Raw genomic sequence first — 27,665 nt, 5'->3', positions numbered from 1 at the left:
TTTCTCGCGATCAAAATATAATTCGCGCTCTTAAAATATTTCTCGCGATCAAAATATATTTTGCGCTGTGTTAAAATATTTCTTGCAATCAAAATATATTTTGCGATGTATTAAAATATTTCTCGCGATTAAAAAAATAGAAGTGGCACCTACGGGCTACCGTAAAAAGCAATTTAGTATAGAAATTAAAGTTTATTTAACTATATAGTTTTTGGTATAAATATATATACCAAAAATATAAATATAAAAAAAATATACTAGACCACTCCCAAGTATATGAAAAACAGTAAAACATTTTCGGCATGAAATTTATTAAATTTTTTTGACATTTAAAATAAACTGATCGTAACGCTCTCCAAAGTGTAATGAAATCAGCGTAAGAACACCAAAAATTTCAGCTCTGCTAAACTTTTCTTCTTTTTTTGCGGAATCAATCTGTTGAAATATTTGTCTAATTTCTTTGTTGCCTTGTTTTGATTGAAAAAACGACATTAATCTTGGTATGATATTAATAATTGAACCCTTGAAATTTTCAACTGTTTTACCCATAATTAAAAAATAGTACGAAAAAATTCCAGCTTTCGTAAAAAGAATGGGCCAATCTTTTTGTATTTCAACCAACGGCATCTGATTTATTACCATTTTGACAGTAGTTACGACTTTTTTTTAGCTCTACTATTATCTTCTCTTGGTCTTTAGCCCCATCTTCGTAAAGACCATAAAGAATGTATCTTTGCTTTTCCGGGCAAACAGTAGGTGTTTCATCTACAAAGTTCTTTTTTTCATAAGAATCCCTTCGACGGCTTCTTTTCAATCCTGGGCATTCTTTACCTGAACTCGAGAATGGTTGGCAACGCGTCGTTCAAGCTGAAGCAAAACAGACATACTTCCATCTCCAACAATTTTATTTTCAAAATCCCTATCTTCAAAAGAATAAGTCTGACAAATTCTTTCAGCGGACTTGGCGAGGGTCTTTGTTTTTTGTTTAAAACTTCATTTAGAGCTGTCGGAACAAGATGCCATGGTATTAAGAAGCTTTCCCTGTCAATTAACACTGATGGTTCACTACATTCAGAAGCATCTGAGCTTTTAATAGAACTTATGTCGGATTCATCATGAGGGCATTTAATTCTGTGACATATAAATTGCAGTAACTTTCTTTTTTTAATAACTGGCATAATGTCACCTAAGTCGTCAGAAGAAAAAAACTCTAAATCAAGGTAAGTTTTTGCTCCAAGTTTAGTAAACAGAGTTAATAATTGTTGCCGTGTTTCATCAGTTACATTAATCTTAGATTTGTCAATTATTTGATTAAATGATAGTAAAACCACAGTATCTTCCGTTGTGTCACTATCCATTTTGAATTTATCTTATAAAACAATAAAATGATGTGTATATATTACATTTTTTGAGATCTGTAATCAAAATAAAAGTTAGGGTTACTATTCAATAAACAATGTTGAATACAGTTAATTACACACAACTATTTATTACACTTAATTATAAGCACAGGTAATGGTTGACAGTTTAATAACTTGACTTATTTATAAATAAAATGTAAATAATAAAATGCATTGCAGTACAACCAAAAAACTTTCAAACAATATATGTTTAAGTGGTATAAAAACATTTCCGGAGATTTTATAGGACCACATCAGAAGGTAGTCCGCAAGATCGGAACTGTCCAAACAATGTTTTGTGCGAGACAACTTTATATAAGCCTGTCAAAGGCAAAATTGTTACAAGGTAATTTTCTGTAACAAAATATAAGATAGAGTCTTTAACAATCAACATCAGTAATTTACTGAAAAATTGTTGCAAAATTCCTTGTTTTTTGTTAAGAACATTTTCCGGCATATAATTATGATTGGTGCAGTTGATGACAATTAGAAAGTGTATATTCTGCAATATTAAAATTGTGGGAATTTCTAGCGCGTCGCTTAAAATATGAATGTTTGCTTTCAAACCTTAGTGTTCAAAATCTGATCAAAAGACCAAACATTAGAGTTAAAGTAGGGTAGTGCAAAAAGTAGTGATGTTTGGGTTTTAACTTGAGAAAAGTGTTGTCTTCTTTGGCCAATATAGTCGCATATTTAAATGTTAATGTAGGGCACATGATCTTTTAATATCGAAGGAGAGCAAACCAATTCCACTATCTCTCTTAACAATAAACAGAGCTCCCAAATTTCGTTAAACAAAAAAGGAAACAATTGTAATAAGCACCAGTTCTCCATTGCCTGTCTATTAGTTTTTTAGCAAAACAAGCTATTGGGGGGGGGGGGGGGTTGCTTCCGGCATGATTTCCCTGGTATTCAAAATCCTCAATTTTTTTTATTTAAGAAGGCATAAGTAAACTAACCATTGCTCACAAAGTATTTAATATATTATGGAAGATCATATGCAATTTTACACCTTCAAATAAATCATGAACAAAGCGAGAAGGTAGGCCAGGTGTACAAACATGAAAAGAATTCAAACAATTAAATACAGAGTTACGTTTGATACCTTTATATAATTTGCAAACGGAATTATTTTTTAAATATTCACATGCTTCTTTGTATGATTTTGCATTCCGGAAATCAATTTAAGAGGATCTTCATAAAACTGAGTTTGCGTGATTAAACAATCCCGACAAAAATATTGGGATTTAAAGCACTTCGTATCAAGGACTACAATTTAAGTCGGCATTACGAGACGAAACACGCAGAAAAATACAAAAACTTGACTGATACCGAAAGGGCACGAACATCTGAAGCTTTGTTGGCTGGGCTTCAGAGGCAACAATGTTGTTTTAAAAAGCTACATACATCCAGAGCTTCCGCAACCAAGACTAGCTTCGTGATATCCTACAAAATTGCTAAAAACAGTAAGCCATTCTTGGAGGGAGAGTTTGTCAAAAAGTGTATGGTGGAGTCCGTGGCACTTATATGCCCTGAAAAAGAAGAAGAATTTCTGCAGGTCCCGCTCTCCCGCCGAACCGTGACAAGAAGGATTGAGGACATTGCTGAAACATAAAGTGGCAGGTTTTGATTTTTTTTCCTTGGCTTTGGACGAAAGCTGTGACGTTCGCGACACAGCACAGTTACTTGTATTTGTCCGCGGGATAACATCGGACTTTTAAGATAACGGTGGAGCTGGCAGCAATGCGCTCAATGAAAGGGACAACAACAGGACGCAATTTGTTTATTGAAGTAAATGAATGCATGAATACGCTGGGACTAAAGTGGGACAGATTAGCAGGTGTAACAACGGATGGTTGTCCAAATCTTACCGGAAAAAACGTTGGGCTTTTGAAACGAATGCAAGATAAAGTGAACGAAAATGACGCGGATCAGAAATTAATATTTTTGCATTGTATTATACATCAACACGTGTTGTGCAAATCAGTGCTAAAAATTAACCACGTTATCGATGTTGTTACTAAAATGGTAAACTTCATCAGAGCACGAGCATTAAATCACAGACAGTTTGTCTCAAGTGAGACAGAGCAGTGTGATATCGGCTACCACACCATCAGATGGCTTAGCCTAGGAAAAGTGCTAAAAAGAGTTTGGGAACTTAAAGCAGAAACCAAAAAAGAAAAATTTCAAGCAGGTATATTTAGGAAATAGTAAATATATTTTTTTGGTACATATAACATTTAAAATACTTTTCATTTCGTCCATAGATACTACTAGAAAACGTTCATGTGTTGCCATTCCTGTAGCAACATGTGTAAGTTCAACAAGAACATGTTTTTGAATGCCTGGGGCAGACTTAAATGCATTTCTGTAATTTAATTAGTTTAAAATGGACATTTCAATTAAAACTAAATGACTAGAAAAGAGATTTTCAACTGCTTTAACTATTTCACATTTGTCTAAACCTGTAGTCACACAATGTACGGGAACTTGGTAAGCGAAGAATATTGCTATCTCTTGATTCTTCATAAGCTGAGCGACTTTAAGCTGCAATACTCAGACAAAACCTGTGTAATTTTAAACTAATAACTATACATATCTGATTTACTATATTGCCAAACTGCAGCCTAGCAACTCTAAATTTTTGTTACCAAAATTGTTTAAGCTTCAAGTTTTGTAGTCTAACTTAAAATAAAGATTTATCAAACTTTTTATACTTGATAATTTCGGGGCGATACCGTTCACCATTTTTATTAAGGGTATTCAGCTTTTACTGCTCTTGCCAAAACAATTTAATAAAGCTGTCAACTTCTCCTTGCTTACAAGCTGGAATATTAGAAAAAAAGTATGAAAAAAACTACTAGTAATCTTTTAATACAATAACTTGAAAATTTAGTGGTATTAATTTCATACCAGACTCCATTAAAGTTTTTATATCCAAACCTATGTCGTCATCTACTTCGACTTGATTGGATTGCTCCAAAAAGCTTTTTTTGCGAAGGAAAAATTTTAAATATAAAAGAAAACTATTTTGATCTCTGGGTTGCCTTTCGGTTAATAGCCAAATGCGCCAACCATTGCAACACAACAACTACTGATTCGCGACATTTTTATTAAATTTGCAAAACATTATTATGGTAATAAAAATGAAGCAAACAAAAAATTCGTCCTTGGGTGGGTTTGAACCACCAACCTTTCGGCTAACAGCCGAACGCGCTAACCGATTGCGCCACAGAGACGACATACATTGCTACACTTGGATTGAATCTGAAGATCAAAATTATAATAATAAAAATGTAACAAAATATATTTGACCTTGGGTGGACTCGAACAACCAACCTTTCAGTTAACAGACGAACTCGCTAACTGATTGCGCCATAGAGACGACATTTTTTGCCACACTTGGTCTAAATTTGGAAATGATAATGAAAGCTCTCCATAATTGAAGTTTAGCATTTTTAATTTTACCTTAATCTCTGAACCCAGCTGTATTTTTAATGGTTTCATTGTAAGTTCATTCTCATAAATTTTAGCAGTAACAGAAGTACATCCACAATCTTTAGCCAATTCTTTAAGTGTATGAACATATTCTGAAAGAGTTTGTCGATATACTAGTTACTTATATTATTAGGCTTAACCTGTGAAGATCAGGTTGGTTGAGTCTAGAAGAGTAATTAGTAGTGATGTGCCGATTGCCTTTTTTATGATCGAAATCGGCTCGTAATCGTAATAATTATTTCCGATCAGATCGCGATCACGATCCGATAACGTGACCGAAAAATCGTTAACTTAACAGTGACTAAATTACTAAAAAAATAACCCAGTATGTTGAATATTTCTACCTACTTATTCACAGGTTTGTTAAAAGGTTTAACAGTCACATTTAGTACAATTTAAGGAAACACTAGGCACTTTTATTAATACAAAAATACGGCGCTACGTATTGACGTCACATATTATATTTTATGAACGCCAACATTTGCACATTCTCGGGTTTAAGTCTGTTTCTTCGCTCTTCTAAGATTCTTCCTACAGCAGAAAAAACCCGTTCACTAGCCACGCTCGTTGAGGGTGAAGACAAAATATCAATAGCCAACTGAGATAAGCGTGGCCAAACTTCACGTTTTTCTATCCAGAACATGATTGGATCTCTTTCAACAGCAATGCATTTTTCTTGAAGGTACTCATCAACTTCATCCGACGCTGTCAATGGAGACTTGTTTCCTGATGTTAAATCAACAATAGTATCAAGCAGGCCTCTTTTGGTTTGATTTAACGAGGTGGAGGGAACTACTTCAGTTACTTCATCGTGTTCTTTACTAATAATGTCTTGCTTTATTTTTTCTTTTATTTCATCTCCTTTTTCAGCGACGAATTTCATTTTATATCGAGGATCTACGCAAGTCGCGATGATGTAATGATCATTGTTAAGAATACTTTCGAAACGTACGTTAATTCCACGTTCTAATTCGCATTTCATTGTACTCAATCCTTCTGCCGCTGTGCCAGTAAGCATGGTACGTATGCCAATTATTAGCGGAATAACCTCGCTTATTGAATCTTCGGCTCGAGAAATTCTTTTGGTTGCTTCTTCAAACGGTTGAAGCAAGTCTATAATTTTGGGCATTAGGTCCCACTGGGTGTACGTAATCGCCCGAATATTTTCAATAAATGAAAGAGATGTTTGTGTATTGGTATCTTGGGCAATTTTAGTGAACACTAAGCGTTGGTTATAGACAGCCTGCACGTTATAAAACGCAGAATTCCATCTTGTAATAATCTGTTGTGGAATTTCAACCACAGGAAGACCCATTTCAGACTGGGTTTTGTGAAACAGCGACGAGGCTCTTGTGGATCTATGTAATGTTGAAGTTATATTTTTACAATTTGCAGCAATATCACGAACCATTCTTTGCGATTTTAGACTGTCTGTAACAATTAGATTAATCGTGTGTGCAAAGCAAGGATGGTGGACCAATTTAAGCATTTTTGTAGCGTTTATCATATTCCCAGCATTATCTGTGTTAACTTGTCTAATTTCTTGCGTTGAAGAAAACCAACAGGTAATTACATCGCGAAGTTGGCCACTTATATATTCGGCAGTATGCCGTTCTTCCACCAATTGTAGGGCTAACAAGGCCATTACCCGGCCTTCTTTGTTTGACCAATGCCCAGTTACACCGATGTAGCTAATTGTTTGTTTGCTGGTCCACAAATCAGTAGTTATTGTTACAGCACTAATTTTTTGTTTGATCTTGTCTTTTAATCCTTCCCACACTTCTGTTTTAAGAGCAGGTATAATTGTTCTTGAAAATGTTGTGCGGGATGGTATTTTAAACCTGGGCTCTAGAACTTCCATCAGGTCTCTAAAACCTTCGTCTTCGACGAATGAAAACGGCTGTAGATCTTTTACAATCATTTTAGCGATGGCTTGCGTAATTTGATTTGCCTTTGGATGAGCTGATTCAAACTTTTTTTTCTTTGCGATGACATCTTCAAGCGTGGGTTGTATTTGAGTAGCACCCGACGCGAGTTCCCTTTCGTTGCACCAATATGAAGTTTTGAGATGTCTCCACAAATTTGTTGTATTATAGCTTCTTTTGTTGCCCGGACTTCCTCTTGGAATAACCAATTTACATGTATTACACATTGCTTTGCTTTCACTATCTTTAATTACAGTAAACCTTGTCCAAATATCCGACCTACGATTTGACATTGCGGTATTTATTTACTTAGAAGTAAAAAGGACCCGACTGTAAATGATTTTGCAAGAAATTATCAAATAAAAAAAACGTAACACTATTTTAATTGTGACGTTACAATATTGTATTAACATAGTTGATATAAAATCATGTGGTTAAGGCATGTACAGTGCCTGATCATTTGTGGCGCAATACCTAGTTGTTACGTATTTTCCGATCTGCCGATTTTGAACTCTGATCGGGTGATCGCAAAATACCTTCAAAAATCGGCGATTTACGATCACTTTTTTGATCGGCACATCACTAGTAATTAGCCCAACAACTGAATCATAAGAGAAGTTCCACCGTATAGTGTTGGGGACAAAAAGCTATTTTCCTAATTAGGCAAATAAGTTGTCTGCTGTCATTTGACTTCGGCAATTCCAAGGTTCATTTGTTTTTGTCATAGCGTTTCGAAATGATAGCTTGGACAATAGTGCCATATCAGCATCTTCGCTAGCTATTTAAGTAAAAGTATCAATTTAGTTGTTCGGGTACATACAAGCATAGGCGATATTTTATTTAAAGGAACAACCTGAAGAATTACAAACTTCAGTAAAACTTCCACTTTAAAATTTGTGTCACGGCCCCTTTCCTCTTAAGAAAATTTGTTAATTTCAAACAACACAAATTGGTATATACACAAAAATACTGTTTATAAATTTGACTTTTTAAATTAGTCCCAACGTTAACAAAACCCTTTATATACTTGTACTTAATACCAAAACATTGTTTATCTTATAACACGGTCATTAATTAATTGTTTACGCTCTTTATAAACCAAGGGCTAGTGGTTCAATTTTAATGTAAATTCTACACCATACAAACTCTTTTTAAATCGGCCAAATCCTGGATTAACACTATCAATTAATCGTTTATTACATTTATTAACTAAAATGTAATTAATTAGCAGGCATACTTATTGGTCGTATACTAAGTTGTGTGTGCCTGACTTTTTGGTACACTTGTGCACTTAAATTATATTATTTACATTACAATGTACCATATGTAAGAACTAATCACCTATTACTACTACAATAAATCATATTAAATAAACTGATTCAGCACATTTATGCACCTGAATTGTATAAAGAGTTACGCAATGCGAGTATGGTTTGACTTTTGTGCATTGCCCTGAGTACGGATCGATTGGCAACCACAATAGTTATTCTATAATATATATTTAAAACAAATAATAATCTAAAACTGTGTTGTTTTAGGTTAATTCTTTATGTGAACAACTTTCTGAACTATGTTTTGAGCAAGCTAGTAGTTTTGCCCATGAATTCTGCTCTCCTGTCCAGTTAGACAAACAATTAGAATTTGTTGAGTTAGAACTTGCTGAATATTCTTCCACTGATATTAAAGATTTAGATTCAGTTGATCACTTTTATACCACAAAGGAACAATTTGAAAGAATGTCCAAGTTAATTCAACCTGGCAAAAACCAAGTTAACTCAACCTGGCAAACGCAGGGACTGGCAAATCAACTTTTATTAAAATTCTGATCCAGGAAATTTTTTCTGAAAATAGCGACTTTCTTCAAAATATAAAATTTATATTCAGCATTATTTTGCGATCAGTTGATTTTCGTAGGGAAATGTCAATTTTCAGGTTTCTTGTTGCAAATTCACCTATAGAATGGGATAAGCCAGAGTCTACTGATGTAGAATCATTTGATTGTATTAAAAACAGTTCTGACACTATCCTTATTTTTGATGGACTTGGATGAAGCTGATAATACTACTTTAGGGAAAGCACCCAAAAACTTGGTATCTACAAATGGCTCTGCTGAAGATTTTCTAAAAAACGTTTTTAATGGAAAGTTATTTCCCAATGCTTATAAGTTTATCACTTCACGACCAAGGCAAATGTATGAGTGGCATCCTTCTTGCAGACCTATCTTAGTGTTAAAACTAATTGGTTTCAATAAGGAAGCACAAAAAAACATTTGCAGGCAAATAAGTGGGGAAAATTCATCTAAAGGGTTAGCCTATCTACGAGATCATCAAGATATTGATGCTTACAATTATGTTCCTGTCAATTGCACTCTATCCATGCACTGCATCAATCAAGCAATTTTGTCCGGCTCCGAGGTTAATCTAAAAACTATGACAAAAGTTATGGTTGCTTCTTTATTGCATTATATGAAGTCGGATCATTTTCCTGACAACACACACATTCTTGAGAACAAATTTAAAGGTCTAGCTTGTCTTGCATGGAATGGGTTTGAGCAGAAAATAAATATTTTTGATCAAAAAGACATTAAAAAGGCTGGAATTATAAAAGAAATGCTTAAAACCTTTCTTGACACTTTTGTTATGATTCTTCAAATATGAAAGTCAAGATTTTGGAAAGAGACAAACGAAGCAACTTCAGTCATCTTACCTGGCAACTGTTTGCTGCCATGTATTTATTCTTACGGGCAAGTCTGGATAAATTTCAAAAATGTGTTCCGAAGTTTTCCACTAGTCGATGGGAGGTAGTCACAAAATTTCTGTTTGGGTTTTACAGTTCCAAGAATTTGTCTGAATTTCAATCTGGTATTTCAACAGCTTATGATGAGAAACGAGCTCTTCTGAAAACATATGCCTAAGATTTGTGTAAAAAAATTGATTCTTCATCCATCATCAACAAATACTGCAACCCTGTTTGAACTCAGCAGTTTTATGCTCATAATTTAAGTCAAAATGTCAATTCCTTATCAACTTTTATTGAACTTGGCAGTTATTTGTATGAATCCAACGATGATGACCTCAACCAGTCTGTTCTAAATCTTATAAAGAAACTTTATTGCCGAGTGACTACATCCATCTTGGCTACTTGTTTGAACACTAGACCAAACCACTTTCTTTAAAGATGAAGTTTGGTAGAAAGGATCAATCTTAACTCTTTAGTATCTTTAAAGGTTTAAAAATTAAGGTAAGCAAAATTAACATTATTTTTATTTTGGATATATTGCCCAGAATAAATTTACACTGGAAATTCACTAACTGAAGTAGATAAAATAACTAAATTTATAGATTTGTATTCAATAATGTTTAACTAATAATTTTAGGTATAAAAATATTTTTTTTGATTAATAATTTGAAATTTTGTAAAATGTTAAATAGTGACAATGCCTTTATTGTTTAACAAAGGTCTAATTTTTGAATTTTTGAAAATGAATTTTTGAAAGCAAAACTCAACATTCTTTACCTGAACACATATTAAATTTAAAATAATAAATAAAAAATGTTCAATAACTAAAAAAAGTTTTACAAAGTAACATCGAAGTAACATTTCTTTAAAGTAACATTAAACAAACATTTACTATGCGCGCTTAAAGAAACAACAATAAAACATTAAAGCGCACTTATTATTCCAACCTGGGCACAATAACACATTGGTGAAATAAATTTGATTCAAAATCTCCAAGGTTTTGTTGGAATTTTACCCAATTTCTTATTATATAACTTTTTTTCTGTAATTTAAATCAGAGTAATCTTTAAATTAAGGAAAATATCAATTTTGTTTTAGATAAAGTTAAACTTATCAAAGAACAGAATTGGTGATGAAACTGCAACATTACTGGGTGAGGTTATTGACAAGTTTGAGGAACTTGATATTAGTTGTTGTCACATCACAGAAGTTGGTGGATTGGTCATTGCTAGAGCTTGTTCAAAACTAAAAACTTCTGTAAGTATCTTACTTTATTACTGTGTATTTTTTACTTAAATTGTAAGCACAAGATTTAAATAACATTTATTTTTAAAATTGCTTTATGTAAAAACAAAACTTTAATTTTTTTGTTTAATTTTATAGAAATTAATTTACTTTGGCTTACTCTTTATTAAAAACATGTTACATGCGATAAAACAAAAGCAGTGCACAGTTAAAACGTTCTGAAATAGAACGATCAACATAAAGCTACCACGGTCTATCAGAGAGAAATACTTGCGCGCCGTTAATTAGTGCGTAAGCACAATTAAGTCAATCAACGCTCCGCGTCACAAATAATCCAGACGCGCTACAAGCTTGCTGGCACTCAACACTAAATTAGCTTCTATCAAACCCCAAATGTAACACACTTCCCTCCCACCGTAAAAGATGTCGACCACGACATTAAACAATCAGGTAAAATACAAGTATGAGAACAATGAAATCTTGCAACACATAGACATACATAAGTAAAATACATCAGTTAGAAAATAAACGTGAATAACAAAGCAAACATATTTTTTTAAACAAATTACTAACAGTAAATATCATATTAGCAAGAACAAAAACATTAAAAACAAAACACTAAAAGCAAAAGAAAATAGAATCTCGTTAGTATAAACATAATGAGAAAAGGCGGCAAAACTAGTAGTGACGTAGACAAAAAGGGCGTTAAACCGGAACGATTACGTAACAAAACATTGTAAATAGGCAACAAAGCAAACAACCACTCACGTTACATTCATCCCCTCCCAATATTTTAAAAAGGCACAAAATAAGAAAATAACATATACATTGTAAAAAAGAAATAACACTAACTAAAATTTTAACAAATAAATACAGAGTATATGACCACAATCAGCGATATCTACGGGGTTTATTTATAATACGCCCTCGGCGGGATGTTTGTAAGTATACATTATTATGGTCAGTATGTATTACTTGAAAATGATTGTTTTGTGTTTGTTTTATTTTGGTACCAGTTACTTGGTAGTTTTCGGTTTACAACCTTTGGCTTGTGTTTGGAGGATTGTCTTATGCGGTAAACCACATCGTTTATCCGATTTGTTACCATATATGGGCCTTGCCAAGGCAATGTCAATTTCGGCGAAAGTCCCTTCTTTCGTTGTGGGCAATGTAGCCACACTGGTTCGTGCTCTTGATGTATTTTGGTTAATGTTGTACGGTCGTAATATTTCTTCATTCTAAGGCCCGAAAATTGTAGCTTCTCTCTAGCGAATTCATGAGCTTTGTCTATGTCCTGTTCAACTTTTTTAACAAATTCACATGTGAAATATTTCGTTTTCTGCGCACGTCCATATGAAAAGTCGGATGGCAAATTTAACTCCCTTCCAGTAATAAAAATGCCCCGCAATTAGAAACAAACACAATAAACATAACAGTGTACATCAATCAATGAATAAGTAAGAATCATAAAATAATTAGCGACTTTTTACCATATTGGCTTAGCCACACCTTTTGACCGTTTACAAAACCTTGGTTCGGCAATAAATTGTAGTGTAAATTACATTTTGGATTGAATTTAGTCAAATATTTTGTTTGCATCAGTTTAAGCAGGTCCGATCAGCTAAAGTACCAATAGTACTTGCTATGAAGTCGGCTTAGCGCAACTTTAGGAATACAACATTTATTAACTGCAAATTCCAACACAATTTTTTGTGAAGAGCTGGGAACAATTAATTGATAATTTATGAATTGATTGCGAGTTGAAATCCACCTCCGATATAGTACATCATCCCGCAATACTAGACTATCCCACTGCTGGTAATAAGAAAACGCGGTTTTGCTCAGTGTGCCAGAGCTAAACCTAACCAAACTTGGTCGCTTTGAGGATTTCTTTTTCCAGTAAACTAAAGAGTTTATATCCTTATCAGAACGTTGTGCTTTGCGAATTAAACTTTTTGTAATTACAGGTGTTTCTTTAGGCGTTGCAATTATTCTCCTAACATTTACCACCTGCGGAGAACTTTTAAAGTCTATTTTAGTAATTTCGTCCCTTTTTGAGTTTTTAATTTTTTTTTTGCTTTTGTTTGAGAATGGGGCTTTGGCCGAACGATTTCCTCTGCAGTTTCTTGTTTTTTTATTTCGGTGTCTTCTATAAATTTATTTTGGTTGATTTCTTTAGCAGGACTTGGTTTAATCATTGTTAAAACTTCATTTCTTAAATCGTTAACAGATAGCTTCACCGCTGTCTTTATAAGAGAAATCTCGGTTTCGTGTTCATTTTTTGCATCATCTTGTTTATTTTGCACTTCTTTTAATAGTTGTAACTCTTTTTGCAATATTTCAATTTCTTTCTTCATTTCTTTAACTGAATCCATAACTTTGACCATGACGTTAGTTTTTATTTCTTTTTTAATTTCCTCAAGGTCGTCATAAGTTACGAGGTCATCACTTCTACTTAAGCTTTCATCTCCATCATAATAATTTGAAGGTGCTTCTATTTCATACGAAGTCGCACGATACATATCTTTTTGTTATATTAACGATCTCGGCAGGACCTCCATTGTAACGAATTTTGCCTGATATTCTTTTGTATAAAAAGCCGTATTTATATTTTATAGTATTTTATTGGGTAAGATTACAAACAACCGTCCACAAACTCGTAACACAGAACACGTGATACTAGTAAGGTGTAAAGACGAGACCCAAGGTGTAAACACGTGACATAGAATAGATAAGACTTGAAAGTAAACAACAATATGGCGGATTTGTTAGACCACACCTAAATAAGATCTTAATTTCTTATGCCTCCATTTCAGTCGGTCTTAACTTTGTTTGTTGTTGGGGCCATCTCAGACTACATCTAAATAAGATCTCAACTTTTTATGCCTCCATTTCAGTCGGTCTTAATTTTGAAGATGGAAAATTATTATATTTTTCACAATATAACGAAAATGAATTGATTTAATAGAAAGAAAAACAAATACTTTGCGAAAAAACGACGGTCAACGGAGATGACTTGACTATGATTGCCCATTTGTATTTTAAATGTTTTATCCCCTGGCTCTAAAACTTCGTTGAAGTGGATGTCGATGGGCGTCCCGGCGAATAAAAACATATCTTGCCTGGTTAAGCGACCTAGGCAAAAACGACTTGGTTAAGCCGTGATGAGATGTGGGAACAGGTGCCAAAGATCCTACCTTTTCTCGCAATTGCTGAAGATGTGCTGGCGTTGAAAAATGCTTCTCACAATCAGGTACAAAATCACCGGGGACAGTTAATGGTGTTCCATACACTAGCTCAGCTGAGGAGGTTTTAAGGTCTTCCTTTGGAGCTGTGCGAATCCCGAGCATGACCCAAGGTAACTCGTCGATCCAATTAGGTTCTTGAAGGCGGGACTTACGAGCTGCTTTCAAAGTCCGTAAGCTGTCGTGTGATGTAGCTTGGTTCCAAGTAGTTCAGCAATTGCTGACCACAAAGATGAAATAAACTGAGAGCCGCGGTCGGAAGATATGTCAAGGGGAACGCCAAAACGGGAAATCCAATTAGTTACCAGTGCTCGTGCACAAGATGTAGCAGACATGTCGGCAAGTGGGATTGCTTCTGGCCACCTTGTATATCGGTCCACTATCGTGAAAAGGTATGTGTTGCCCTGAGATGGTGGAAGTGGGCCAACCAGATCAACGTTGATATGGTCAAAACGTTTGTCTGGTATATCAAATTTGGCAAGAGGTGCGCGGACATGATGGTGGATTTTAGATTGTTGACAGGCAACACAACTCTTTGCCCATTCATCAACTTGTTTTGATAATCCATGCCAGACAAATTTCTGAGAGATTATTTTTCGTGTTGTACGGATACTTGGGTGGGAGAGCGAGTGTGCTGCATCGAAAATTCGTCGGCGCCATTTCGCAGGAACAACGGGTCTTGGTTTACCAGTGGAGACATCACAGAGTAGTGTAAAAGAACCATTGCCGAAAGAAACATCTTCAAAACGTAGGTTAGTTATGGCAGTGCGGTAGGCCTGGGTTTCTTTGTCGTCAGCTTGGTCAACAGCCATTTCTTGAAAATTTATGCCGTCGTTGATCGAATTAATTACAGCACGGGAAAGAGCATCGGCGACTGTATTATTTTTGCCCGAGATATGTCGTATGTCTGTAGTATACTCGGATATGGCATTAAGATGACGCTGCTGCCTTGCGGACCATGGTTCAGAGACTTTTGCCATTGCAAACGTGAGAGGTTTGTGATCGGTAAAAACAGTAAACGGCCGTGCTTCTAAGAAATAGCGAAAATGCCTAATTCCCAAGTAAACGGCTAAAAGTTCTCGGTCGAATGCGCTATATTTTTGTTCTGGCTTGCGCAGCTTACGACTGTAAAAGGCAATCGGTTTCCAGACACCATTTAATTTCTGTTCAAGGACGCCGCCTAATGCCAAATCGGAAGCATCCACTGTAAGGGCTGTTGGCGCGTCAGGATGCGGGTGAATAAGCATCACGGCCCTAGCGAGGGCTTGTTTCGTTTCACTGAAAGCCTTGTTCATTTGATCTGTCCACTCTGTCAATGCTTTTGGCCTTGGTTTTTTTGAGAGACCTGAAAGTGCTGCAAAAAGAGATGAATTCTTGCAGGCCTTTGACTGTTGCTGGCTGTGGAAAGTTCGCAATCGCCTTCACTTTCTTAGGGAGCGGTAATGCACCATTTGAGGTGACTTCATGTCCAAGAAACTCAATTCGTGAGACACCAAATTCGCATTTAGATGGATTGATTACAAGGCCGTACTCCTTTAGACGTTGGAAAAGTTCTCGAAGATCCCGTTTGTGTTGCTTTTTATGGGTACTAGCTATCAAAATATCGTCCAGATAAACAAATACAAAAGGAAAACCACGGCAAACAGTGTCCATCAAGCGCTGAAAGGCCTGGGCAGCATTCTTTAAACCAAAAGGCATCCTGAGAAATTCAAATAAACCAAAAGGTGTGATAATAGCGGTTTTGGGGATGTCTTTATCACATATAGCAATTTGATGATAACCGCGAACAAGATCTACTTTAGAAAAAATTGTCTTGCCTGCTAAATGGGCAGAGAAATCCTGTATGTTGGGTACAGGGTAGCGGTCGGGCACTGTTAAATCATTAAGTCGCCTGTAGTCTCCGCATGGGCGCCAGCCACCCCCTGGTTTGGGTACAACGTGAAGTGCTGAAGACCATGGACTTTTTGAGGGACGTATTATGCCAAGTTTAATCATATTATTAAACTCTGCTTTGGCGGTTGCCAATTTGTCTGGGGGCAAGCGGCGGGCCCGAGCGTGAATGGGAGCTCCTTCAGTGAGGATGTGATGCTCTACTCCGTGCGTTGTTTTAGGGCTATCAAAAGTTGGAGTAATTAACTCACGAAATTCGTCTAGAATTTTTGCGAACTCATTTTCAGCAATGAAATGAAGACCAAGAGGCGTTCCACCATGTCTGTGAGTTGGAAACGATTTGTATGTATCAGTTTCTATAAGCCTTTGTCCTTTCACGTCGACGAGCAATCTGTTTGCACGTAGGAAATCGCCGCCAATGATTGCCCTATTAACATTGGCAAGAGTAAATTTCCAGGTGTATTGCCGGTCTTTAATATTGAGAAGAACATTCCGAGTGCCAAAAGTTGGAATAGCGCTACCATTAGCAGCAATAAGTGACTGCCCTTGTTTACGATGGCGACGTTCTTTGGCGGTAGCCGGCAAAACGCTAACCTGTGCCCCGGTGTCGACGAGAAACCTGTGGCCGGCGGTGCGGTCTGTAAAGTAAAAAAGATTGCCATCGCCAATGAAGTTAATGACAACCGGCTTGGGAGTTTTCCGAATTTGAAAACGGGCATGGACTACGGCACTTTTTGGCGTTTTTTCCGAATTTAGCGTGGTAAAAACAGACGCCATATTTAAAAGCCAATTGTTTTTCTGGTTGTTTATGAACGGCATTGGTAATTGCAAAATCTCTGGCGGTAAGAATTTCGTCTGATTTTTTGGCTAACGCTCGAAAATCTCCAGCAGTTGAAGTTACATCTTGTGTCAGCTGTGCACGGACTGGCAGGTGAGATACGAAAAGGTGTCGAAAAATAAAATCAGGATTCTTACCGGATGGGTATAAAGCGAGCATTTTATCCATGAGCTGCACAGCTGTGCCGTCACCTAAACCAGGCATCGAACACAGTCGAGCTGCGCGCTCTGCCTCTGAAAGCGAACACTTGTTGATAAGTTGTTCTTTTAAATATTCGTATTTGTTTGATGCCGGCGGATTGTTAAGAATGTTTAGTATACTTGTTGCCGTATCTTCGTCCAGAGCCGAAACGATGTAATAATATTTGGTGTTGTCGTCGGTGATTTTACGCACACCAAACTGGGCTTCAACTTGGTGAAACCAAACAGCGGGATTTCTTGTCCAGAACGGTGGCAACTTCAGTGTGACCGCTGCAATTTTACTTTCAGCCATTATTCCGTAACCAACTCAACTTGAGGTCGGGGTCACCAATGAAGTGGAAAATTATTATATTTTTCACAATATAACGAAAATGAATTGATTTAATAAAAAGAAAAACAAATACTTGGCGAAAAAACTTCTAATGTGAACATTATAACATAAACAAAAACAAGCGGGAAAATGAGTAACGATAGTAACAGAAAAATGAGATATATAAAGGTGGCTCTTCCGGTCTGCGACGCCACAATCTTAACTTTTTATGCCTCCATCTCAGTTGGTCTCAACTTCGTTTGTTGTTGGGGCCATCTCAGACAACATCTAAATAAGATCTTAACTTTTTATGCCTTCATTTCAGTCGGTCTTAACTTTGTTTGTTGTTGGATAATACAAATCATTATTTTTTTCTACATGAACTTTCCAATTTAAAAAATCTGAAGTTTTTTACAATTATAAGATCGTAAAATTTTTTAAAAGGAATAGTTGCTTTTTCAATATTATTAAAGTTTAGAACCTTTTTGTTTATTAAATGTTTGATTTATTTCCTCTTCAATTTTAAGGTGATTACGTAAATCATCGATAAACATAAAAGCCTTGTTAAAATTTTTATCTTTGCAGAACACATTAAATTGCTTCACCTAGATATGTCAATGTTTAAAAACCTTGTGTATTGGTTTATAGTATTATTCTTTAGTACATGTTAAATTTACTTTCTTTTTTTTTACTAAAGTACGGGATGCAGGAAGTTGCGGGAAGCAAACGTACTAAACCGCGGAACGAGACGGAATTTAATGCGGGATTGGCAAAATTTATTACGGAACTTGCTTTAAAGGCCAAGGAATGACGCGGGGTCGAGTTTAAAGGCCTACAGATGTTGCCTGATCAAGTGGATTTGCGGTGTCGAGTTTAAATGTAGAGGGATGTTACTGGGTCGAGTTTAAAGGCCGAGAGACGATGCTTGACCTAAATTGGTAATAAAAATATTAGCAATAAATACTTATTTTATTAAATTAATTAACTAGTACATATCTTTTACATAAAAGTTTTTTTAAAAAATCGGACGAGGGAACTTATTTTTACCTTTTAACTTGGTACTCTGCAAAGGTAAGTTACAGTCAAATTTGCAATTTGTAAATCTGGTAATTCACTTATAATTAAATACTGGTTCCTTTATGACGGTTAAGTTTAAAGATAAAAAGTTAATTTTTTTTATCAAATAAATTTAGTTACGTATTATATCCGTGGACTTCTAAATAAACCTGGCTTTATTTATAACCCGACGTTATGCCAACACTAGTGAAATTAAAAAGTTGTTTATTTAATTCAAAAATCGTGTTTTAGTCATATAAAAATATTGTCAGAAGTGGGATTCGAACCCACGCCTCCGTTCGGAGACCAGAACACCCATCACCGCACAACGGCGAAGATTTTATCTTATGTCTGACGCCTTAGATTGCATTACGAAACTCATTAAATTAAAAATATCGTGTGGCGAAATTTCTATGTTAATTGCTATTATGGGATAGTTGATACAAAACTTTGACTTACTTTTTTCAAAAATAAACGCTTAATTTACATTATGTCAAAATTCATTTTTACTAACCAACATATGCACATCACAAAAGGAAAATAATTTTTTTAGAATATATAGATTTACCGAGAAAACAAATTTAAAGTTTCATTAAAAAGATTTGCAAATATAAACCGCAAATTTTATTTATTTTTAAATCAGAAAAAGAAGACTACTTTTTAGAAATAAATAAACTACACAACAATAGTTTAAAAATATGAATAGGCGCTACTGGGGATCGAACCCAGGATCTCTTGTTTACAAGACAGGCGCTTTACCACTAAGCCATAACGCCCTTTCTGCTTATTAACGTATTAAATTAATATCAAAGTAAAATGTAATAAGGAAAATAAAAATTTTTATTGTTTATATATTTTTGCTTATTCTCGTTTAATTTTTTATAGGTTAAAAGCTAAACAACTTATAAAAAACATAAATTTTATTTTTTTGCACTTTAAATGACTTAACTTATTCGTATCAAATAAAGCTCAAATTTTCGTTAGAAAATCCCAAATTAAGTAAACTTATTACCATTTTTGCAACCAATTTTATGTTTTATGTTGGTTTATCTGGACATTGTTAATTAAATAATTTAATATATTTTAACTATTTTCATTTTAAACCACAAAATCTTTTTCTATTAGAAAATATTGTCTTTAAAAAGATCGTGTTGCGAAATTTCTAATTATAATTGCTATTACGGAATAGTTGATACAAAGCTTTGGCTTACTTTTTTCAAATTTAAACGCTTAATTTACATTTAGCCCGTTTCCATGTCCACTTTTTTCTGGGCTTTGGGACTAATTTAGTCCAAAAATATCATGACTTGGCGAAAAAAAACGGGCTTTTTTGGCCCTGCTAAAGAGGTGGTCTAATTCGAAAAAGCCCGGGCTTTTCACCGGTCTTCGGTTACGCAATTGGTTAGGTTAGTGAGCGCATACGTGATTTTGTTAGTTTAAGCGATATTTTGTTGATAAAATGCAAACAAATGGATAAAATTAAGAGGTAGAATGGTTGGTGAATAAAAACAAATACGGGTTTAATCAATTTTAAAACGGCAGTTAAGCTGTCTGACCGACGGAGACTTTGAAACATGCCAAACCACAAGTTAAAATATAGGCGGACAGTCTGACATGAACCGTTATTTTATTTTATAATCGCCGTATTAATTGGTTAACTGTCAATTTAAATGTGTAATCTTACAAAAAATCACCTACAAATATCTGTCAGACAGTAAAAATGTCAAATTGTATGGTTTGAATTTTACAGACTGCCAAGTAAAAACAAAGCATTATTAGATTTGTTTAAACACGTTTGAATCTGTTTTTGAAGGATAAAATGGTATTAATGGTGTGTTTAATGGTATAAGTGGTTAAACAACTGAAAACAAAGAAGCTGTTTAAAGAAAGCTAATATATACAATTGGCAACCTGTTAATTTGATTAGCTATATGTTATATATTTGAAAACTTTTAATTCCTATATGGTAAAATCCTTACTTATAATTTGTGTTTTTTGTGCAATAAACAATATAAAAACAGGTTGTTTTGCGTTAAGCAGATTTACAAAGAAGTTTAAAACAGCCATATTCAGTTAGTTATTAATAATTGTGCTAAAACTCGCAATAGAAGATGTTTTATAACTAAATCAATAACAATTTTAAGTCTGACAAACAGACAAAACGAACATTTTAATAAAAAGCCCAATGTGCTAAATGGTCATGGAAACAGAACTCGGCTTTGGACTAAAAATTAGCACAAAGTCCAATACAAAGCCTGGCTTTATTTTTGGACATGGAAACGGGCTAATTATATCAAAATTCATTTTTACTAACCAACATATGCACATCACAAAAGGAAAATAAATTTTTTAGAATATATAGATTTACCGAGAAAACAAATTTAAAGTTTCATTAAAAAGATTTGCAAATATAAACCGCAAATTTTATTTATTTTTAAATCAGAAAAAGTAGACTACTTTTTAGAAATTAATAAATTTCACAACAATAGTTTAAAACATGAATACCCTTTACTGGAGATCGAGCCCAGGATCTCCAGTTTACAAGACAGGCGCTTTTTCACTAAGCCATAACGCCTTTTCTGCTTAATAACGTATTAAATTAATTTTTACTCTTTCATAGGTTAAAAGCTAAACATCTTATAAAAAATATAAATTTTATTTTTTCGCACTTTAAATGACTTATTCGCACTTTAAATGACGTATTCGTATCAAATAAAGCTCAAACTTTTGTTAGAGAGTCCCAAATTAAGTAAACTTATTCCCATTTTTGCAACCAATTTTATGTATTATGTTAGCCTATCTGTTCATTGTTAAATATATAATTTAATATATTTTAACTATTTTCATTTTAAAGCACAAAATTTTTTTCTATAAGAAAATATTGTCTTTAATTTTTCTAAATGTTTAATAATGCATATTAAATTACTTTTTAATTGTTCATGTTTAATTAACGAATTTAAAAAAAAACAGTCCGGTAAAATTATCAGTCGGATAATGTAGGGTTATATGCAATGAATTTTAGCTTTATTGCTACATAATTAAAAAAAAATTTTTATATCAAACTATGTATATTTAAATATATAAAATTTAACACTATTTTTGAATTAAAAATCTTGCGTCGACCGGGGGTCGAACCCGGAACTAGTGCTTGGAAAGCACCAATGCTAATCGTTACACCATCGACGCGTACGATAACAGTTAATTAATAAAGCTCTTTAATATAACGTAAACAGAATCAATAAAGATAATTTATGGCCTTATAAACTAATCAACTTGTGAAAATTTGGAATTTCTTTTTAGCGCTTTTAAAGAACGAACTTATTCGGATCCGATAATGTTCAAACTTTTGTTGGAAATTGCTACCATTTTAGAGTATAAATTAATATCATTTTTAAATTTTTTTTTATGTGCAGAAGTGGGATTCGAATCCACGCCTCCATTCGGAGACCAGAACACCCATCACCGCTAAACGGCGAAGATTTTATCTTGAGTCTGGCGCCTTAGACCACTCGGCCATCCTGACACGTTTTTATTACAGTTATATAAATTTAATATTTACAAAAAAATTTGCATATTTTCGTTCAAACGGGTGCTGCATTACGGAACCCATTAAATTAAAGATATCGTGTGGCAAAATTATTAATTATGGTTCGAAATTTAGATTTCGAAACATATTGTTATTGTCAGTATTATTATTCTTCAGATTAATCTTTTCCAGTGTCCTATAAGCCGTGAATTTGGGGTTAAAATAACTTTTGTTCTAAAACATTAGCAGTTCTGAAATTATAGTGTGTTGTTTAATTATCATATCGTGTTTCAAACCTCCTATTTTGGTAATTTAAATATTACTAATTACTTATTAATGGGTGTTTATTTATTGAAATTTAGGGATCGTTATTATGTAGTTAAATTTTGGTCAGTTATACATACATCATAGTATTAAAAACTCAAAAATAGATTGAAAATTTAATTTTTGTTTGTTTATTATATTTAAATGCTTGTTTGTTTATTAAAAATTAAGTTTGATATTAAACATTCAATATTTAATATAGTGTATTTTATAATATTAGTAAATTGAAAACATATTTAAAAAATAATTTTCGTTTGTGTATTATATTTAAATGCTTGTTTATTTATTAAAAATCAAATATCGATTTTAGGCATTCAAAACTTAGTGTAATGTATATTTTAATATCAACAACTTTAAACTGGGTTAAAAAATTAATTTTTGTTTTTTAAGTATATTTATTTACTTTTTTGTTGATTAAAAAATTAAAGATTGATATTTTAAAACTTTTAAAATAATTTTGTTTTGAAATTTTCTTAATTCAATAATTTATACGTTTTTAGTCTAATAATTTATTATGTAATATTAGATTTATTAATTTAGTTAATATTCATAATTAAGTAATGTTTATGCATAATTTTATTTATTAATAAAGATTAATCTTAAAAATTAATAAATGATTTCGAACCATATTTTATTTATCAAATAAATCTAGTTATTATTATTATTATTAATCTTTTCCAGTGTCTTATAAGCTGTAAATTTTGAGTTAACATAACTTTTGTTTGTGAACATTTAACATTTAGTTTTGAAATTTTAGTATGTTGTTTATTATCCGATTGTGTTTTTATTCTCCTGTTTACAACATTTAATTATCACTAATTACTAATTAATAGGTGTTTATTTAATGAAATTTAAAGATTGTTATTTATTTTTTAAATATTGGCCATTTGTATATTATAATATTACTAACTCATAAATGAATTAATTTTTTTTTTTTTACTAATTACCAATTAAAAGGTGTTTATTTAATAAAATTTAAAGATTGTTATTTATTTTTTAAATGTTGCCCATTTGTATATCATAATGTTAGTAACTCAAAAATGAATTAAAATTATAATTTTTATCACTGATTAATAATTTATGGGTGTTTATTTATTAAAATTTAAAGATTGTTATTACTTTTTTAAATCTTAGTCTGATGTATATTATGATAGCAGTAGCTCAAAAATAGATAAAAAATTTAATTTTTGTTTGTTTATTATATTTAAATTATTGTTCATTTATTTAAAATTAAAGTTTGACATTAAGTATTCAAAATTTAATATAATGTATTTTATAATATAGGTAGTTAAAAAACATATTTAAAAAATAATTTTTGTTTATTTATCATTTGTTAATGCTTCTTTATTTAATAAAAATCAAAAATCAACTTTAGGAATTTAAAATTTATTCTAATGTATATCCTGATATTAACAACTTAAAACTCGGTTAAAATATTAATTTTTGTATGTATATAATATTTAAATGATTGAAAATTTATGTTGAACATAATCAAATAATTTCGAACTATATTTTATTTATCAAATAAATCTAGTTGTTTTTATTTTTTCTAGTCAGAATTTTGAAAAACGATAACTCCTGTTCTTTAAAACTAAAAGTTCTAAATTTTTAGTATGTTTGTTATTATCCCAACGAATCGCAAACCTCCTATTTACGACATTTAATTATCACTAATTACTAATTAATATATTTTATTATTAAAATTTAAAAATTAAATTTTTTTGAAATTTTTATATGTTGTCGGTATTATTATTTTGTTTGTTGATATTTAAAATGAAGATTTAACTCTAGCTAAATATCGTATAATTATTATTTTTGTTTTTTTTTATTAAATAATGAATCAGTTCGAGTTTAACGCTTGAATAATTTAATAGCGTTCTGGTCTCCGTCCAAAATCGTCCTTTTCGCTGTTTTTTTAATTGTTTTGTTATTATTATATTTTAATACTCGTTTGATTACTAAAAAATTAAGATCGGTATTTTGCTTTTAAATTTAGTTTACTTTTATATTACAATATCAATGAATGCGTGTTCATTTGTTAAAATTAGGTTTTGTTTAAATATAAAAAAGTTCATATTTAAATTTATAATTTAATTAATAAACCTACTAAACAAATTATATTTATAAAAAAGAATTAAACGATTTCGAACCATATTTTATTTATCAAATAAATCTAGTTATACACGTTATCTGTCAATAACTTAACAAAAAAGATTACGTTCCCAAAACCAGTGAAATTAGGAGTTACGTTATATTTACGAGAGAGCTCTCTCGCAATGTAGCCTATGCGAATAAATAATAAACAATTTTAGTGTAACATAATTTAGTTAAACTATAATATAGTTTAATTAAACAGTTATAAGTTCGATTATGTCCCAAATTAGGCAGTACGCTTGTTGATAAACAATAGTCGTCAGACAAGACCTATTGTTTTAAGTTTGCGCATTTACTGAACACTGACGGTTGTTTTGCAGACATCATCTTAATCTTTAAATATATATACCTTTACCCTAACCCTAACTAAGTTTGTTGTTAATAAGCAGACACGTTCGCAAAAACTTAGATAGGGTTGGGGTAAGGGTATATATCTTTGAAGACTCAGATAATAAAACACAACAAACTTAGATAGGGTTGGGGTAAGGGTATATATATTTAAAAACTCAGATGATAAAATATAACAAACTTAGATAGGGTTGGAGTAAGGGTATATATATTTGAAGACTCAGATGATAAAACACAACAAACTTAGATAGGATTAGGGTAAGGGTATATATACTTAAAGACTCAGATAATAAAACAGTCGTGTCTGCTAGTAAAGTCTGTAGACAACATTAAACACCATACATACTCTAAATAATTATACCTTTACCCCAACCATAACTTTCTATCGAATAATTATTAATCGAATAAGCGGTTTTAAATGACCGTAAGCTACAGGTAACAGATTTTTTGGAATAAATAAAATGCATTTTTTAGAATAAATAAAATGCATCTTAATACTTATCAATCTACTATATTGCCCTTGTTAAATAATGAAAATCCCCAGGAAGTGATGAAGTGTACAAATAACTTTATTATTTTTTGACTATGTGTTATTTTACCTGTTAACTGTGTACTTACGTAACGAAACTAAATCCTACTTTCATGCACCTAACGCATCACAACGCGTAATTTAATGCACGCATTCCTTTTTTAGACTGTTCAAGTAATTCATTTCATTTCTTAGTTCTGAACTAGTTAAACTTTACTTACGTTTTCATAATGTATTTCATTATAACCATTTCTCTCTGTTTTCTATTTGAATAAGCGTAATAAAAGTAGGTGATGGTAGACTTGTTGTAAATTAATGGAAATTCAAAGACACAACACAGTGGATGCAAAATAAGTCACTATTGTCCATGATGATAAAATGTGAAAGTTGTAATAGTATAATGCAATTAAATAAACGACCCGGTGTCAAATATAATTGGAAATGTAGAAAAATCTATTGCTTTAAACATAATTCAGCTGTATCAATGCGAAAATATTCTTTTTTCGCAAATTCACGTCTGAAACTGAAACAATGAATACACTTAATCTATTTATGGAGCATAGATATCAGTCGTAAGGTAGCAACACAGATCACTGGTATTTCTGCACCAGTCATAGGAAATGCATACTTTTTCTTTAGAGAAATATCGCAACACCACTTTAAGCAATTGCCTATAAGACTTGGAGGTCCAGGAAAAATAATTGAAATCGATGAATCCTGTTTTACTCACAAAATTTAACACCATCACGGGCTAACCGCACAGCAAAATGTGTGGGTATTCGGAATGGTAGAAAGATCAAAAAGTATGGAAATTGTTAAACAACGGGATGCCATAAACACTCCTGCCAATTATAACAAAAATGGCGCGTCCAGGATCTATTATATATAGCGATCAGTGGAGAGCATACAGACAGATACAACACAGCTTAGGATATCAGCACAAAACCGTCAATCACTCGGTTAATTTCGTAAATCCGTGAACAGAAAGTCACACTCAAACCATAGAATCCTACTGGAGTCGCCATAAATATAAAATTAAGAAAATGAAGGGATGTCCCAGACACTTGTTGCAATCTTACCTGCAAGAAATGATGTGGCGTGATCGCTTCAACAGCGATGCATTCAATAAAATATGCGACCACATTTTAGTTAAATATGTTTTTCATAATATATTAGTTAAGTTTTTCTTTAATTTTTAAAATTATTTATTGTTTTTTTAAGTTATTATAAAAAATTGTTTTTTTTTAAGTATTATGTGAAATTGTTTCTTTTTTTGAATTATTTTAATAAATGATTGTTTTGTTTCAACTTGTGTTATAGGTTTTTGAGCAGTAAATTAGTGTCAGAGTTACATTAAGTTATTTTTAAAGTTAGACTTTGCCGACAGTAACCGGTAAAGTACCTTAGAGAAAACAACGTTCCGTTGAGTAACCGGTAAAGTACCTTAGATAAAACAACGTTTCGTTCACAAAACGAAAAAGGCGTTGCGTAGGAGGGGCCTATGTAAAAGGTGGAGTGCTTGTGCGGAGTATTTTTTGCCTATGTAAAAGGTGGAGTGCATGTGCAGAATGTTTTATTTTTTAATGACGTCACGATCTGCGTGGGGGACGTCATTAAAATATTATTTCATTGTGTTTATAGCATAAAACAAATATTAAAACAACCGTGATATTCAAAATGTAAAAAAACATTCGAAGCAGTTTATGACTTATTATCAAAGTTTTTGAGCGGAAATGACGTCATAACCCCTCTGTGCCACATTTTGATTGCCCCAATTCTAAAGTAAATTCAATTTTCAATCGAATTTTGCTAACTTAAAGTTGGCACAAAGGGGATAAAGGGGTCAACGGGAGCAATATTTGACGAAAATACCTATTTCGATTATCAGTTTTTGAGCGGAAATGACGTCATAACCCCTCTGTGCCACATTTTTATTGCCCCAATCTTAAAGTAAATTTAATTTGCAATCGAATGATGCTAACTAAAAGTTGGCACAAAGGGGATAAAGGGGTCAACGGGAGCAATATTTGACAAAAATACGTGCTTCAATTATCAGTTTTTGAGCGGAAATGACGTCATAACCCCTCTGTGCCACATTTTTATTGCCCCAATCTTAAAGTAAAGTCAATTTGCAATCGATTGATACTAACTTAAAGTTGGCACAAAGGGGATAAAGGGGTCAACGGGAGCAATATTTGACGAAAATACGTATTTTGATTATCAGTTTGTGAGCGGAAATGACGTCATAACCCCTTTGTTAATTATGGGCCAGACAATCTAGAAAACGAAAATGTTGCACACGACAGAGGAAGTCAGAGACCGAAATGCAGAAAATTTTAACGAATATGGGGAAAGTCAACATACAGAACAAGGTAGCAACGCTGTTGAAAATGATGGAAATCCAATTATAGAAAATGATGGCTCTCATTTTAAAAATG

The 27,665-nt window shown here is 32.8% G+C and overlaps 3 protein-coding genes and 1 non-coding gene across 4 annotated transcripts; 2 read left to right on the top strand and 2 right to left on the bottom strand.

Annotated features, from left to right (window-relative positions):
- The first annotated feature begins 3,152 nt into the window (after window positions 1-3,152).
- LOC145760289 (general transcription factor II-I repeat domain-containing protein 2B-like) lies at window positions 3,153-3,741 on the top strand. The gene is made up of 2 exons (XM_082574159.1): window positions 3,153-3,594; window positions 3,668-3,741. The coding sequence occupies exons 1-2, from the start codon at window positions 3,153-3,155 to the stop codon at window positions 3,739-3,741; spliced, it is 516 nt and encodes a 171-aa protein (XP_082430285.1).
- Window positions 3,742-5,349: 1,608 nt separating this feature from the next.
- LOC145760288 (zinc finger BED domain-containing protein 4-like) lies at window positions 5,350-7,116 on the bottom strand. Its single transcript, XM_082574158.1, has one exon. It carries the CDS (start codon window positions 7,114-7,116, stop codon window positions 5,350-5,352), a length of 1,767 nt encoding a protein of 588 aa, XP_082430284.1.
- Window positions 7,117-8,859: 1,743 nt separating this feature from the next.
- On the top strand, window positions 8,860-9,480 carry LOC145760286 (NACHT, LRR and PYD domains-containing protein 12-like). The gene has a single exon (XM_082574157.1). It carries the CDS (start codon window positions 8,860-8,862, stop codon window positions 9,478-9,480), a length of 621 nt encoding a protein of 206 aa, XP_082430283.1.
- Window positions 9,481-19,050: 9,570 nt separating this feature from the next.
- Trnat-ugu (transfer RNA threonine (anticodon UGU)) lies at window positions 19,051-19,122 on the bottom strand. The gene has a single exon. It is a non-coding gene; the product is annotated as a tRNA-Thr (tRNA).
- Window positions 19,123-27,665: the final 8,543 nt, after the last annotated feature.

Source organism: Corella eumyota, chromosome 7 (assembly GCF_963082875.1).
Source record: "Corella eumyota chromosome 7, kaCorEumy4.1, whole genome shotgun sequence".
Taxonomy (NCBI): domain Eukaryota; kingdom Metazoa; phylum Chordata; class Ascidiacea; order Phlebobranchia; family Corellidae; genus Corella; species Corella eumyota.
This window is presented reverse-complemented; position numbering and strand designations above follow the sequence as displayed.

Bases quoted from the DNA above. Each gene is read 5' to 3' on its own strand.
- LOC145760289 (XM_082574159.1), top strand. From the start codon at position 3,153: ATGAAAGGGACAACAACAGGACGCAATTTGTTTATTGAAGTAAATGAA. The intron at 3,595-3,667 runs GTATATTTAGGA...TTTCGTCCATAG, and splicing joins AAAAGAAAAATTTCAAGCAG to ATACTACTAGAAAACGTTCA.
- LOC145760288 (XM_082574158.1), bottom strand. From the start codon at position 7,116: ATGTCAAATCGTAGGTCGGATATTTGGACAAGGTTTACTGTAATTAAA.
- LOC145760286 (XM_082574157.1), top strand. From the start codon at position 8,860: ATGGACTTGGATGAAGCTGATAATACTACTTTAGGGAAAGCACCCAAA.